We start from the raw sequence: 14067 nt of genomic DNA, 5'->3' as shown, positions 1-14067 counted from the left end.
TTATCTTGCGATAAATTGTTGTCAGATAATTTTTAGACCGATAACGTGGTAAATAAAGGTGAACAGCTACAAACATTTATAAAATTTAAAATCAGTTGAGCACTTACCAGTTAAATGTTTTGTAGCTGATCTGTAGTTGTACCCTCTGCAAAACAGAGAAGAACTGCTTCAAGAAGAAACTGCACTATCCTTTGCAGGCAAAGGAGAGCTGCCCCCGCCAAAAAAAAAAACTCATTTCTTTTAACCCCATAGTAATACAAGGGCAATATCACCCAAGTCATCCAGAGGCATACATTTTTAACTTATGGTTCAAATTTTAACCGAACTAATTTCGGACAAGTTATTTAAATTAATGTCATGTCTGAAGTTTTATAAAGCGAAAATATCAGATATATGTTTTAGTTTTAAAGTAATGCGCTAATTTTTAAGGTTTTAGTATGGATATATGTTGTGTCCAGCAGTGCATTATGGGTAGGATAGGGTAATCTCAGTACGTTCACGACATGAGAAATGCATTTGAAACACTCTGATCAGGCTCCACAGACAACAGCATTAAACTCTAGTGCCTAAAACTCTCGTGAATATATTCTCTGGGCTTATAGACGTTGTTATTGTGTCTGCATTTATTAAAATCCACGCATCTTAAATGTAGAAGACACGGATTATCTGGAATTTTGTTTTGGCAAGTTTTCAAGGTCTCTACTGCCATCTACTGGCCAGTAGTGTTCATGGCAGTATTGGTCCTGAAGCTGGGCTGATATATTTTCAATCACTGTACTCGGCTACAGCTCAAAATGTACCACAGAACTGTACGGTGTAAATGTTCAGAGTGCACGATTTATGTTCTCACACACATTGTACGTTCAAAAACCACACGTCGGACTTGTGTTTCCAAAAGCAAAATGTAAACAGAAGCTTTTTCTTTAAAACTTAATTTACAAAAACTCTCGATGGGTACGGAACCCGGGAGAGGTCACTTAAAGTGATATTTTTTCTGGCCATGATAATTTGTGCGCACGTTTTCCTTTAATTGAGCCCACGAATTAATAAAACGTGCTCTCAAATTAATAAAACGTGTGCACGTTTTCCTGGCCGTGATAATTCGTGCGCACGTTTTCCTTTAATTGAGCCCTCATATTAATAAAACATGCACACATTTTCCTTTCGTTCAAAATTAACTTCATAATATGACCTAAATTGTCATCCTCACAATGGGGAAACACTTTGCCATCAGCATCCTTTTTAATGTGCTTGAACTCCAGATGATGCCATGCTGGTCAGCTGGAGTTCTCTATATGTCCTTGTGCGCCCAAACCATGATGATACACTCTGACCAGATCCATTTCTAATGGGGAAATGTATTACACTGTCTCCTGGTTTGTTGGCTAATTAGCCAACATTTATGTGTCAAGACAATATCGAGTGCATGTTTTACAAATTGTAGCCATGTTTAAGTAGATCGTGCCCTTGTTTTACTCAAACAATGCTTAAAACGTGTGCACAATATCATAAAACGTGTGCACAATATAATAAAATGTGTGCACAACATCATAAAACGTGCACACAACATCATAAAATGTGCACACAATATAATAAAACGTGTGCACAATATAATAAAATGAGCGCACATTCTCTCCACATTCAAAACATTTTGCGATGACACTTCCAGGGCACAATAAAAATGCTTGTTTTTACAAATAAAAAAATGGAATATTTTACAAAAGCACATTGATCTGTAAACACCATCACACGACACACCTCACATTAACGTGTTGGTTTACATAATGAATGACTCAACCAATCAGTGTTTAGCGGAGGTGCATTTTACCCAGAATCCTTTGCGATCTGTCTGTGTTTGTTACAAAACTTCAGAATTAGTGCATTATTCAACATTAAAAGATATATGTTATATTTTAACTTTGTACAAATGAGAGAACTGACATTAATGGAGTTATTCTATCAGTATTAATTTTATTTACACACCAAACCATAGCTCAGCATTGCTTTATTTTCTAAGACATCCGCCTGACGGGAGCATTGTGATTGGATAGAGAGCTGAGCTTTGTGGCTTCTCTCAGCTTGCTTCTGTGCTGGAAGCCATGTAGTAAACAAGAGCTTCCAGCAGGGGGAAAGATGTTCAAAGACAGAAGTGCTGGCTCATTGTTTGGGTCTGTTGTCGCTTTTGATGCTACCAGAAGCGATTGTGGTGTTAAAACTCAAATTCAGCTTGTTAGTAGTTGCAAATGTACCAGAGACAATACTGGAATTTATCAGTTATCTGTAACGTCTGATACATTTTTGGGTGGTTTATCGTTTTATCTTTATCAAAGATAACTTTTCAGTTATCTGATTATCTGTTATCGAAGTTATTGGTTTTGGTTATCTGTGCCCACCACTGCCAGGGCCTCACAATGTGACAACCATCTGTGAGAATTTGACCTCTTTCTGTTTGTCTTGGCAGTCTTAGACTGGGTGTGGCTGAAATACTTACCTCTTGTACCTGCAATCAATCATCTACTCCAGTGCATTTCAAAATACCCACTCATTCATCCACTCCTTGCTAGTTCATTGTTGCACATTCTGTGCTGGTTGCACCCAGCCTCGCCACCTGTCTTGCTCACATCTGAGGTACACTTTGGACTGTTTGGACAGATCTCTAATTTTTGGACTTTAATTCAGAAGATTACTTCCAGTTATGCTCCGAATGAGGCAAAGCGTTTGCTCTTCTTCTGTCCTGGCCATCCCTTTCTGTCTATGTGAATCTCACTAAATGACGGCTGCTGCTTTTAATCATGCCACGCTTTATTGAAAAGCTCAAGTTCAATCTGTTTTCTGTTCATTTGGCTGCTCCTCTCGCAGTATGTTGGCACATTCGCCTGATTGTTTTTTTTTGGAGAGAATATCGGAGCTGTGGTATGAGAGTGTGATTTATGCGCAGCAAATGACTGAGGAAGGGCCTGATTCAGTGATGCAGAGTTTTTTTCCCCCATCATCTTCCTCCTGCTGTGTCCTGAGGATGTGTGAAATTGAACAGAATGACTTTTCTCGTCTTAATATAAACGACTCTCCATATTTTTCTATCTAAAGCTGCAATATCACCTTTTTTTCGATTCAAGATTTAGTCTTGAGGGTTTTTGGAAACATTTTCTTTATTGCCACCCAGCACTGGGGAGTAGCTCTTAAAAGCTCCAGATAAGGTGCACTAAATGGATACACGTCTCTACTATGCACATAATCACTGCAAACATCAGTCAGCTTCTGTCGGCGCCTTCAAAGACAACCATCATTGTGCCATTGATGTCTTCTTTCTACCCAACCACCTCACCACGCCCACCTCTGTGACGCTTATTGCCCACAGTTATTTGACACAGCAGCCACTCAGTTACAGCTGAAACTATGAACAAATCATGGTTGAGGTGGTGACCAAGTGGTTGGTACACTTGTTCCCACTGGGGAAGTTCCCAGGACAAGACTACCACTCTCCATTCTCCATGTAATGCAGAGTTGCATCATCATGTAGCTCACGGTACGACAAACATCGTAACGTAAGGCGTTGTACATCTTCCTGGCGATGGGGAGTTGATGATTGAGATGTTAGAGTACAGAGGATTGACACCAGAAATTGTTCCTGGTGTACAGTTGAGTGGCATCCATGTGTGAATAGCTGAATTTGACAGATCACTGTAAAACTATTTGACTGTTTACAGTAGATTTTAGCCAGGCAGGACTTGGTTTAATGTTGCGGGTCTGTAAAATTTCAGTCACTACTTGGATTATGGTAGATGTATAAGAGGACCAATGAACCTCCTGGACCATATCGGCAGCTTTTAAACTTTCTTATGTGTATTCTTGCATATATTAGTTTAAACAGGAATGTTGGCACATGGAAAGTAGACTTTTTATTTTCATGCAGTTTTCAAATCCTGTTGGGGTGACTATTCAATATTCCAAAGACCCATTGGTCCAAAGGTCCATCAGGCTGGATGTGGAGATGGTTTAATGCTTGACAGTGAAGACCCTGAGTGGTGAAGGATCATACAGGCGGACACCCGGAGCTTTAACACTTCCCTGCTGTCGGGTGCTGAAGCCGAACGAGGATGTGCAATAGAGAAACTTTCAAATCTCAAGGATGATTAGAGACTGGAAATGTGTTTTTGGGGCCTTCAGAACACTGAATAGTCACCACTGCATGCTGTTAGCCTGCTAGCTAATTAAAAGAGCAGCCTTCTTTAGGGACCTTCAGACCTTCGGAATAATGATCTGTCCCGGTGCAAGGACACCTGGGAGAACTGTAAGTAATTGTAGATAATTCTGATTCTCTGTGTAAATATTAATTACAAAGCAAGTCTTGTATTAGTCCTTAGACCCACGTGTGCCTCCTCGGACTCCATCATTAATTGTGACTTTGTTGTTATTGTGTGAAGTCATCTGTGGTGTTAAAATGCTGTTTGACACCACAACTGTAAATCAAACCTGAGGGGATGACATTTGCAGGTTGTTGCCTTTTGTGGTCTTCTTGAATAAAGATCTGGACTCTGTGGATCATAATAGTGAAATACACAAGTTACCATCTTAAAAAGACGATCTGTGTGTTTGCTTTCCATCTTTCCAGTAAGCGTCACCACAAGATGAGATATTTTATACAGTATATTATCCAAAGTCAGATTCAGAAAAGTAACCACCGATGTCACACCTACCTATCTGTGCCAAATCAATATGTGTGTCATTAAAATTGGCGTTCCAAACTGGAGAGGGATGCAGTGCTGGAAAGACCTCGATCGAATGGGAGCAGTTGTCCATTTGTATGTCCCTCAACCTGTTTGCTCTTCCACTGTGGTCTTGAGGACTCTTTGTCGTACTGAGCAACTTATAAAGGGCTGTTCTGGGTATATACGAGTAGATGACAGACTATCTACAGAGTGCTAATGAACTACATTTAGGCGAACTGTTTCCCCAAAGTTTGAAGAACGTGACACTCAGTGGGGGCAGATATGATACAAACATATGAATTTAAAGATGGTTGTGGATCTTCATATGCCTTTAAATCTCATTTATTCAAGCAATGAGATATCTGAAGGTGTGGTTTTGTGTGGTCCTGCTTCCTGTAGTCCTGCTGCGTGAAGAGGTGGCTCAGCTCCAGGAGGAGGTGCACCTGCTGAGGCAGATGAAGGACATGTTGAATAAAGACCTGGAGGAGACCCAGGGAGGCTGCTCGGCCAGCGTGCTCTCCGCCACCGAGCTCCGTGTGCAGCTGGCCCAGAAGGAGCAGGAGTTGGACCGAGCCAAGGAGGCCCTGCAAGGTAACAAGAACCCATCCACACCCTTTAAAAATCTGATGTCATTACGATAAAACAAGAATTCCCTGAAATTGCAAGATTACTGGATTTTGGGCATGTCACACTGTGACAGATTGAAGAAACGAATGAACAACGGGAACAAAATTTGGTGTTTTGATGTCTGTACAAATCTTTTCTCTTTTCCTAAATATGTTCCTTGTCAGCTGATGTCCACTCAGAGTTTTGTGCATGCTCAAAACTTTGAGTGGACATCAGATGGAGAGCTTCCCTGGTGGTTGCGCTTGTTCACCCTATTAGGCAGGTTTTGCCAGAACAAATTATTTCAATCCGTTACTAATCATTAGACTTGATCCGTCACAGTGTAGATGGTAAATGGACTGCATTTATATAGCGCTTTTCCATCTGAAGCAAAAAGCACTTTACAGTGATGGCTTACATTCACCCATTCACACACCGATATCAGGGTAATGCCATGCACGATTCTCAACTGCACACTGGGAGCAGCTGGGGAATTAAAGACCTTGCTCAAGGGCCCTTAGTGATTTTCCGGTCTGGCAGGGTTTGAACTGAGGATCCTCTGGTCTCAAGCTCAAAGCTTAACCACTAGACCATCACCTACAGCATGACTACAGCATGACACTCGACTTTATGTCAGAACAATGCTTATGATTATTGAAACTGGTCATACTAAAGAAAAGTGGAGGACATTAACCACGACCAACAATCTAATGATTAATTTGAACCAGTAACTGTTAAACAGTGAAATGTGCCGTGTTGATGTCATGTTGTCATAATAAACAACAGAGTGGTCCAAACCCAGAAATCCACTAATTAAAGGAAAACTTGAATCTGTGATCATAATAATAATAATAATAATAATAATAATAATAATAATAATAAAAGATATAGTTTTGCACTGATGTGGTAGAACAGCACACGACTGGACATAAACGTATGCTTCAGCATCTCAGCTGCAGGTTTATGTTCCGCTGTGTTTGTGCTTTACTGGCTGTGCATCCTGGATGATTCAGATTCAGATTACTTCAGATTATTATTATTATTATTATTATAGATTATTAATATTCAGATTATTCAGATTACTCGTACTTTATTAGTCCCAGAAGGGCAATTCTTTTATACACTTAGCCCGTCCATAATTACAGAATAAATATGATAAAAATGATAAGGAAATAAACAACCATTAACATCCACAATCAAACATCATCACATCAACAATAATCGCAACCGGTGACGGCACAGCAGAGCAACATGCAAAATCATTCACAGTTCATCTGCACGTGTGCATTTAGCAGCCTTATAGCTGAAAGAATTTGCATAACGGTTTGTTTTCCGAATCGTAACACTGCCGACCTGGTGGCCTGGACACGAATTTGCTGCCAAGCACAAGATTAGGTTGCGATAATATTTTGTGCGTATTCTGGACCAGCCACATTTTCCAGAGAGAGCAGAGGATGGACATGGACTATAACGGGGTGAACATGGATCACGTCAGCTGATGAGCTCCTCCCCTCAACTAAAGCCTGATTCATGTTCTACAACTCCGTAGCTACGCAGTCACATCCATGTGGCAGTGACCCATTTCGAAGTTCTGTGTCGTGTTGGTGGTTGTCATAATGCAATTTACCGTCGGAATAGTAGAGGGCGCGACATGAAGAACAAGGCAGGACCTTTCTTTCTGCTTGTACCTCTGCTGTTGTTGGTCATTTTTTCCCTTTTTCTCAACTAATTTGTCCCTCAACAACCTCCACTTCTTTAGACAATCATCAACCTCCAAACCAGCAAACAATTTCCAAACATGAATTGCGGGCCATTTGAGCATCTTGGTAGTTTTTCAACTACATGTTATAAAGTTCATCATATTTGTGTACTTTTCTGCCAAACGTTCCTCTATTTGATACACCGTGTGCACTGTAAAAACTTTAAAATCTGATGGGAGAGGAAGGAGTGAAAGTGGAAAATTGACCAATCACAGCCCTTGTGTTCTCCGTCATTTTGACGTGTAGTTGAAATTTTGGGGAGGTGCACGTCAGGCTACAGAGAGGGGCTCAGAGAAGGTACCGTCTCCAGAGCTCCAGACACGAAGAAGCATAAATCAGGCTTTAGAGTTGCCGATCATCTGTGAGGAACCTTTGCACTGACGTGGCCCTTTTTGGCCATTCCTGGAATATATCCATGAGAAATTGATGTGTGAAGATAGTTGTTGCCTTGCATGTAGTATAATGATGTAATGTGCTGTTTTTATATCATGTCATGTGTGCAAAACAACAGTAGACACAGTAGTAGAACTTCAACACAGCCGTGTCACTTCTGGTAATCCTTCTGGTGATATTACACCGTGTATGATAATGTTACTGTTGGGAAAGTGTAGGTACACGGACCCACAACAGGGGGCGCAAATGAACGGACAATGGAGTAGGTCAAATAACAACACTTTACTGTTGTGAATGTGCACAACAAATACAACAGATTACAACAATAGACAAAAGTCAATTATAATGAGTACTGTCGAACAGTTAGCTGAGGTACGTTACCTTCCAGGTAGAACGATATCTCGGCAAAGAGGTGGAGGCGTCATCCTGCTGATATTCCCCTGCTGATCAGATGATGGGTAACAGCTGTTGCAGGTGATGCGTGACAGCTGTCACCCTGGCTGCTCCTGTGAGGCGACTGCGCCCTCTCGTGCCTGAAGCCCGCACTTCAGGCGGGGTGCCCTCTGGTGGTGGGCCAGCAGTACCTCCTCTTCTGGCGGCCCACACAACAGGACCCCCCCCTCAACGGGCGCCTCCTGGCGCCTGACCAGGCTTGTCCGGGTGGCGGCGGTAGAAATCGGCCAGGAGGGCCGGGTCCAGGATGAAGCTCCTCTTCACCCAGGAGCGTTCCTCGGGGCCGTACCCCTCCCAGTCCACCAAATACTGGAAGCCCCGGCTCATCCTACGGACATCCAAAAGCCGGCGTACAGTCCAAGCCGGCTCGCCATCGATGATCCGGGCAGGAGGCGGTGCCGGACCCGGAGTACAGAGGGGTGAGGTGTGATGTGGTTTTATCCGGGACACATGAAACACAGGATGGATCCGCAGTGAGGCCGGAAGCTGAAGCCTCACCGCGGCTGGACTGATGACCTTAAGGATCTTAAATGGGCCGATGTAACGGTCCTGTAGCTTGGGGGAGTCCACCTTGAGGGGAATGTCCTTTGTGGATAACCACACCTCCTGCCCTGGCCGATACGCAGGGGCCGGGGCCCGCCGACGGTCTGCATGGGCTTTTGCCCTCGTCCGGGCCTTTAGCAAAGCAGAACGGGCGGCACGCCACACCCGACGGCACTTCCGTAGGTGGGCCTGGACCGAGGGCACACCGACCTCTCCCTCAACCACCGGAAACAACGGGGGCTGATACCACAGACATACCTCAAAAGGGGAGAGGCCGGTGGGTGAAGACACCTGGCTGTTATGAGCGTACTCGATCCAGGCCAAATGGGTACTCCAGGCCGCCGGGTGCGCGGCAGTCACGCAGCGCAAAGCCTGTTCCACCTCCTGGTTTACCCGTTCTGCTTGCCCGTTGGTCTGAGGGTGGTACCCGGACGAGAGACTCACCGTGGCCCCCAGTTCCCGGCAGAAGCTCCTCCAGACTTGCGAGGAGAACTGGGGACCGCGATCGGAGACGATGTCTGTTGGAATCCCATGCAGCCGGACGACGTGGTGGACCAGGAGGTCCGCTGTCTCCTGGGCTGTTGGGAGCTTCGGGAGGGCCACGAAGTGGGCCACCTTGGAGAACCGGTCCACTATCGTGAGGATGGTGGTGTTGCCCTGGGACGGCGGGAGGCCCGTGACAAAATCCAGGCCGATGTGGGACCAGGGGCGATGAGGCACAGGCAGCGGCTGGAGTAGGCCTGGTGCCCTGCGATGGTCAGCCTTGCCCCTGGCGCAGGTGGTGCAGGCCTGGATATAATCCCGGAGGTCGGCCTCTAGGGACGCCCACCAGAAGCGCTGCCGGACAACTGCCACGGTTCTTTGCACCCCTGGATGACAGGAGAGCTTGGAGCCATGACAGAAGTCCAGGACTGCAGCCCTAGCTTCTGGTGGGACGTATACTTTGTTCTTCGGCCCAGTTCCGGAGTCCGGGCTTCGTGCCAGGGCCTCCCGGACGGTTCTCTCTACGTCCCAGGTGAGGGTGGCCACGATAGTGGACTCCGGAATGATGGGTTCCGGTGGATCCGACAACTCCGCTTTGACTTCATCTTCATGTACCCGGGACAAGGCATCCGATCTCTGGTTCTTGGTCCCGGGACGGTAGGTGATCCGGAAGTCAAAACGGCTGAAGAACAGTGACCAGCGGGCTTGCCTGGGGTTCAGCCGCTTGGCGGTCCTGATATACTCAGGTTCCGGTGGTCAGTGAAAACCGTGAATGGCACGGACGTTCCCTCCAACAGATGTCTCCACTCTTCAAGAGCCTCTTTCACCGCAAGGAGTTCTCGATTGCCGACGTCATAGTTCCGTTCGGCCGGGGTCAACCTGCGGGAAAAATAGGCACACGGGTGAAGGACCTTATCGGTCTTCCCGCTCTGGGAAAGCACAGCTCCTATCCCTGAGTCTGAGGCGTCCACTTCAACCACTAACTGGCGACTAGGATCGGGCTGCACCAGAACGGGTGCAGACGAGAAGCGCCGTTTCAACTCCTTGAACGCGGCATCGCAACGATCCGACCAGGTGAAGGGGACTTTTGGTGAGGTCAGGGCTGTCAGGGGGCTAACTACCTGACTGTAGCCCTTAATGAACCTCCTGTAGAAATTTGCAAAGCCGAGGAACTGTTGCAACTTCCTACGGCTAGTGGGATGGGGCCAGTCTCTCACCGCCACAACCTTGGCCGGATCAGGAGCGACGGAGTTGGGGGAGATGATAAACCCCAGGAAGGACAAAGCTGTGCGGTGAAACTCACACTTCTCGCCCTTCACAAACAGCCGGTTGTCCAACAACCGCTGCAGGACCTGACGTACATGCCGGACATGAGTCTCAGGATCCGGAGAAAAGATGAGTATATCGTCTAGATATACGAAGACGAATTGGTGCAGGAAATCCCGCAAGACATCATTAACTAATGCTTGGAACGTCGCGGGGGCGTTTGTGAGGCCGAACGGCATGACCAGGTACTCAAAGTGACCTAACGGGGTGTTGAATGCCGTCTTCCACTCGTCTCCCTTCCGGATCCGAACCAGGTGATACGCATTTCTAAGATCTAGCTTAGTGAATATTTGGGCTCCATGCAGGGGCGTGAACACTGAATCCAACAGGGGCAACGGGTATCGATTACGAACCGTGATTTCGTTCAGTCCCCTATAATCAATGCATGGACGAAGTCCGCCGTCTTTTTTACCCACAAAAAAGAAACCTGCACCCATCGGGGAGGTGGAATTCCGGATCAACCCGGCGGCTAAAGAGTCCCGGATGTAGGTCTCCATTGATTCGCGCTCAGGTCGTGAGAGGCTGTACAGCTTGCTGGACTGGAACTCAACGCCTGGAACCAAATCAATGGCACAATCGTACGGACTGTGGGGGGGAAGGGTGAGCGCCAGATCCTTACTGAACACATCTACAAGGTAGTGGTACTCCACCGGCACCGTCCCTAGATTGGGCGGGACTCTGACCTCCTCCTTAGCCTGGGAACCGGGAGGAACAGAGGAACCTAAACATACCCGATGGCAGGTCTCACTCCACTGAACCACTACCCCAGACGGCCAATCGATCCGGGGATTGTGTTTTAACATCCAGGGGAACCCTAGAATCACGCGGGAGGTAGCAGGAGTCACAAAAAACTCGATCTCCTCCCGGTGATTTCCTGACACCACCAGAGTTACTGGTGGTGTCTTATATGTGATTGGAGGGAGTAGGGAGCCATCTAGTGCCCGCACCTGCACAGGCGAGGTAAGCGCCACCAGAGGGAGCCCTATCTCCCTGGCCCATCTGCTGTCTAACAGATTCCCTTCAGAGCCCGTGTCCACCAGTGCTGGGGCCTTCAGGGTTAAATCCTCATAAAGGATTGTAACTGGGAGTCGTGTGGCAATGTGGGTGTGTCCCACGTGAATGTCTCGGCCCACCCCTAGCCCAGTTTCTAGGGGCGGGCGTTGGTGTTTAACCGCCCGGGGCAGTCTCTTACCTGATGCTCTATCGAGCCACAAACAAAACATGCTCCGCGGGCCAGCCTCCTCTGTCTATCTGGTGCCCTAAATATGGCCCTGCTCGTGTCCATAGCTTCGTCAGCAGGGGGAGCTGTAACCACACGGAGCGTAGGGGCCGTGGAGCGTGGGGAGGGCGGAACGCGGTCGGAACCGGAAGGGAGAGGGACGGCGCGTGCCCGGCCATGCCCTTCGTCTCGTTCCCGACGGCGTTCTTCTAACCGATTGTCTAATCGTATAACGAGATCGATAAGCCCATCTAAATCCCGCGGTTCGTCCTTGGCCACCAGGTGCTCCTTTAGGACCAATGACAGTCCGTGTACGAAGGCGGCGCGGAGGGCAGTGCTATTCCAGCCAGACCTCGCAGCCGCAATGCGGAAGTCGACTGCATAGGCAGCTGCGCTCCGGCGCCCCTGTTTCATTGACAGCAGCACGGCTGAAGCGGTCTCTCCTCTATTTGGGTGATCGAACACTGTTCTGAACTCCCTCACAAACCCATCATATGTCTGAAGGAGCCGTGAATTCTGCTCCCAGAGCGCTGTAGCCCAAGCGCGTGCCTCACCGCGAAGCAGGTTTATTACATAAGCTATCTTGCTGGCATCAGTCGCGTACATGACAGGACGTTGTGCGAAGACGAGCGAACACTGCATAAGGAAGTCCGCGCACGTCTCCACACAACCTCCGTATGGCTCTGGAGGGCTTATGTATGCTTCCGGGGAAGGTGGGAGGGGGCGTTGAACGACCTGTGGAACGTCACTGTTACGCACAGGGTCGACAGGAGGGAGAGCCGCAGCAGCGCCCTGAGGGCGCGCTTCCACCTGCACGGCGAGAGCCTCCACCCTGCGGTTAAGGAGGACATTCTGCTCGGTCATTAAATCCAACCGAGCCGTGAAAGCGGTGAGGATCCGCTGCAACTCACCGATCATTCCTCCTGCGGACGCCTGTGCGCCCTGTTCTTCCATTGGCCGTTCAACAGCCGGTTGACGCCCCTCGGGATCCATGACGTTGGCCGAGATATCCTGTTGGGAAAGTGTAGGTACAAGGACCCACAACAGGGGGTGCAAATGAACGGACAATGGAGTAGGTCAAATAACAACACTTTACTGTTGTGAATGTGCACAACAAATACAACAGATTACAACAATAGACAAAAGTCAATTTACAAAGGTGTCGTGTGTGCAGGCTCGAAGATAGGAGACGCCTGTCCAAAGCAGAACCGGAACCACACGATTTCCTCCGCCACCAGACCCCGGGAATACTGGAGCCGCCAAGTCCCGAACTCCCAGGTGGCCACTGCCTCCGCGTGTCGGACCTGGTACTGCTGGCGAGGAACAAAAAGCAATTAAATGAGGGCGCGTTTGCACCCAGGAATCCGTATGACAGGAAAGTTACCTCCACCTCTCGTTGGAAAAGTAGTCCACGAAAAAACGCACAAAGTTATAATGAATACTGTCAAACAGTTAGCTGAGGTACGTTACCTTCCAGGTAGAACGATATCTCGGCAAAGAGGTGGAGGCGTCGTCCTGCTGATATTCCCCTGCTGATCAGATGATGGGTAACAGCTGTTGCAGGTGATGCATGACAGCTGTCACCCTGGCTGCTCCTGTGAGGCGACTGCGCCCTCTCGTGCCTGAAGCCCGCACTTTAGGCAGGGCGCCCTCTGGTGGTGGGCCAGCAGTACCTCCTCTTCTGGCGGCCCACACAACAGTTACACACTCCACAGAAATACAAGAAATTACAAAAGCATGTCAAAGCTGATAAAATAGCACTTTTTGAACATGTTTAAAATTCAGTGAGAGTAGAAACATGACAAGGATGCAATGACAGAAGATCCTGATTTATCTTTAACACCATCTTGGACCCTGTACGGTTTTCCAAGATAAGAACAAAGATGAAAGACAGATTTATTCTTTGTATCATTATCACCATTAAATCCACAGTCGAACTAAACAAACACATGACAAGTACACAATAAGCACACATTCACGTCACCACTGATAACAGACATATACAACAAAACGATGCAGATAACATAAATGGACCAACATAACCTAACCCTAATCCTGCAAAAACATCGGAAAAGAAAAAGCCTCTTATAAACTTCAACTTTATATCCCAAGTGGAGCAAAACTTTTTGCAGCTTCACACCTGCAAAAAAAAAAAAAAAAGAATTGTGACAACTAAAACTGTCCCTGTGCAACACTGGCTGTAAGCAAAGGTTCCTACTTTAAACAAAGCATTATTCAAAATAAATCAGATCAATAATGCACATAAACAAAAAATATTAGATTACAGTTACATTAACTGAACATCACTGACATTTATGGTGGTTAAAGGGTGCATATCTGTGAACATGACAACGGGGCTTTAAATTGGTTTCCGAATGGTGCAAGGAAAATTAGAATTAATTTCAGGAGTAAGTAACTCTGGTTTCTTATATTTATTGCTGCTATTTCCATCAGCCTGAATTATTCTATTTTCCTGCAGGTGGAAGTCATTTCAGCTGTGGAGCTGATGATTGTTGTCAGGGGTTGCTGAGGTTAGACCTGAGCCCTGCAAAGTGCCTTTGGGGTGACGTTGTTG

General features: G+C 46.9%; 1 protein-coding gene across 2 annotated transcripts in view; it reads left to right on the top strand.

The window, feature by feature from the left end:
• kazna (kazrin, periplakin interacting protein a) overlaps window positions 1-14067 on the top strand; it is a 461830-nt gene that overhangs the window by 384656 nt on the left and 63107 nt on the right. For both annotated transcript variants that reach the window (XM_034173197.1, XM_034173198.1), the window contains one exon: window positions 5109-5300. In XM_034173197.1, the coding sequence (XP_034029088.1) occupies window positions 5109-5300 (192 nt within the window). The remainder of the gene's footprint in view (window positions 1-5108; window positions 5301-14067) is intronic.

This window comes from Thalassophryne amazonica, chromosome 6 (genome assembly GCF_902500255.1).
Source record: "Thalassophryne amazonica chromosome 6, fThaAma1.1, whole genome shotgun sequence".
NCBI lineage: Eukaryota > Metazoa > Chordata > Actinopteri > Batrachoidiformes > Batrachoididae > Thalassophryne > Thalassophryne amazonica.
This window is presented reverse-complemented; position numbering and strand designations above follow the sequence as displayed.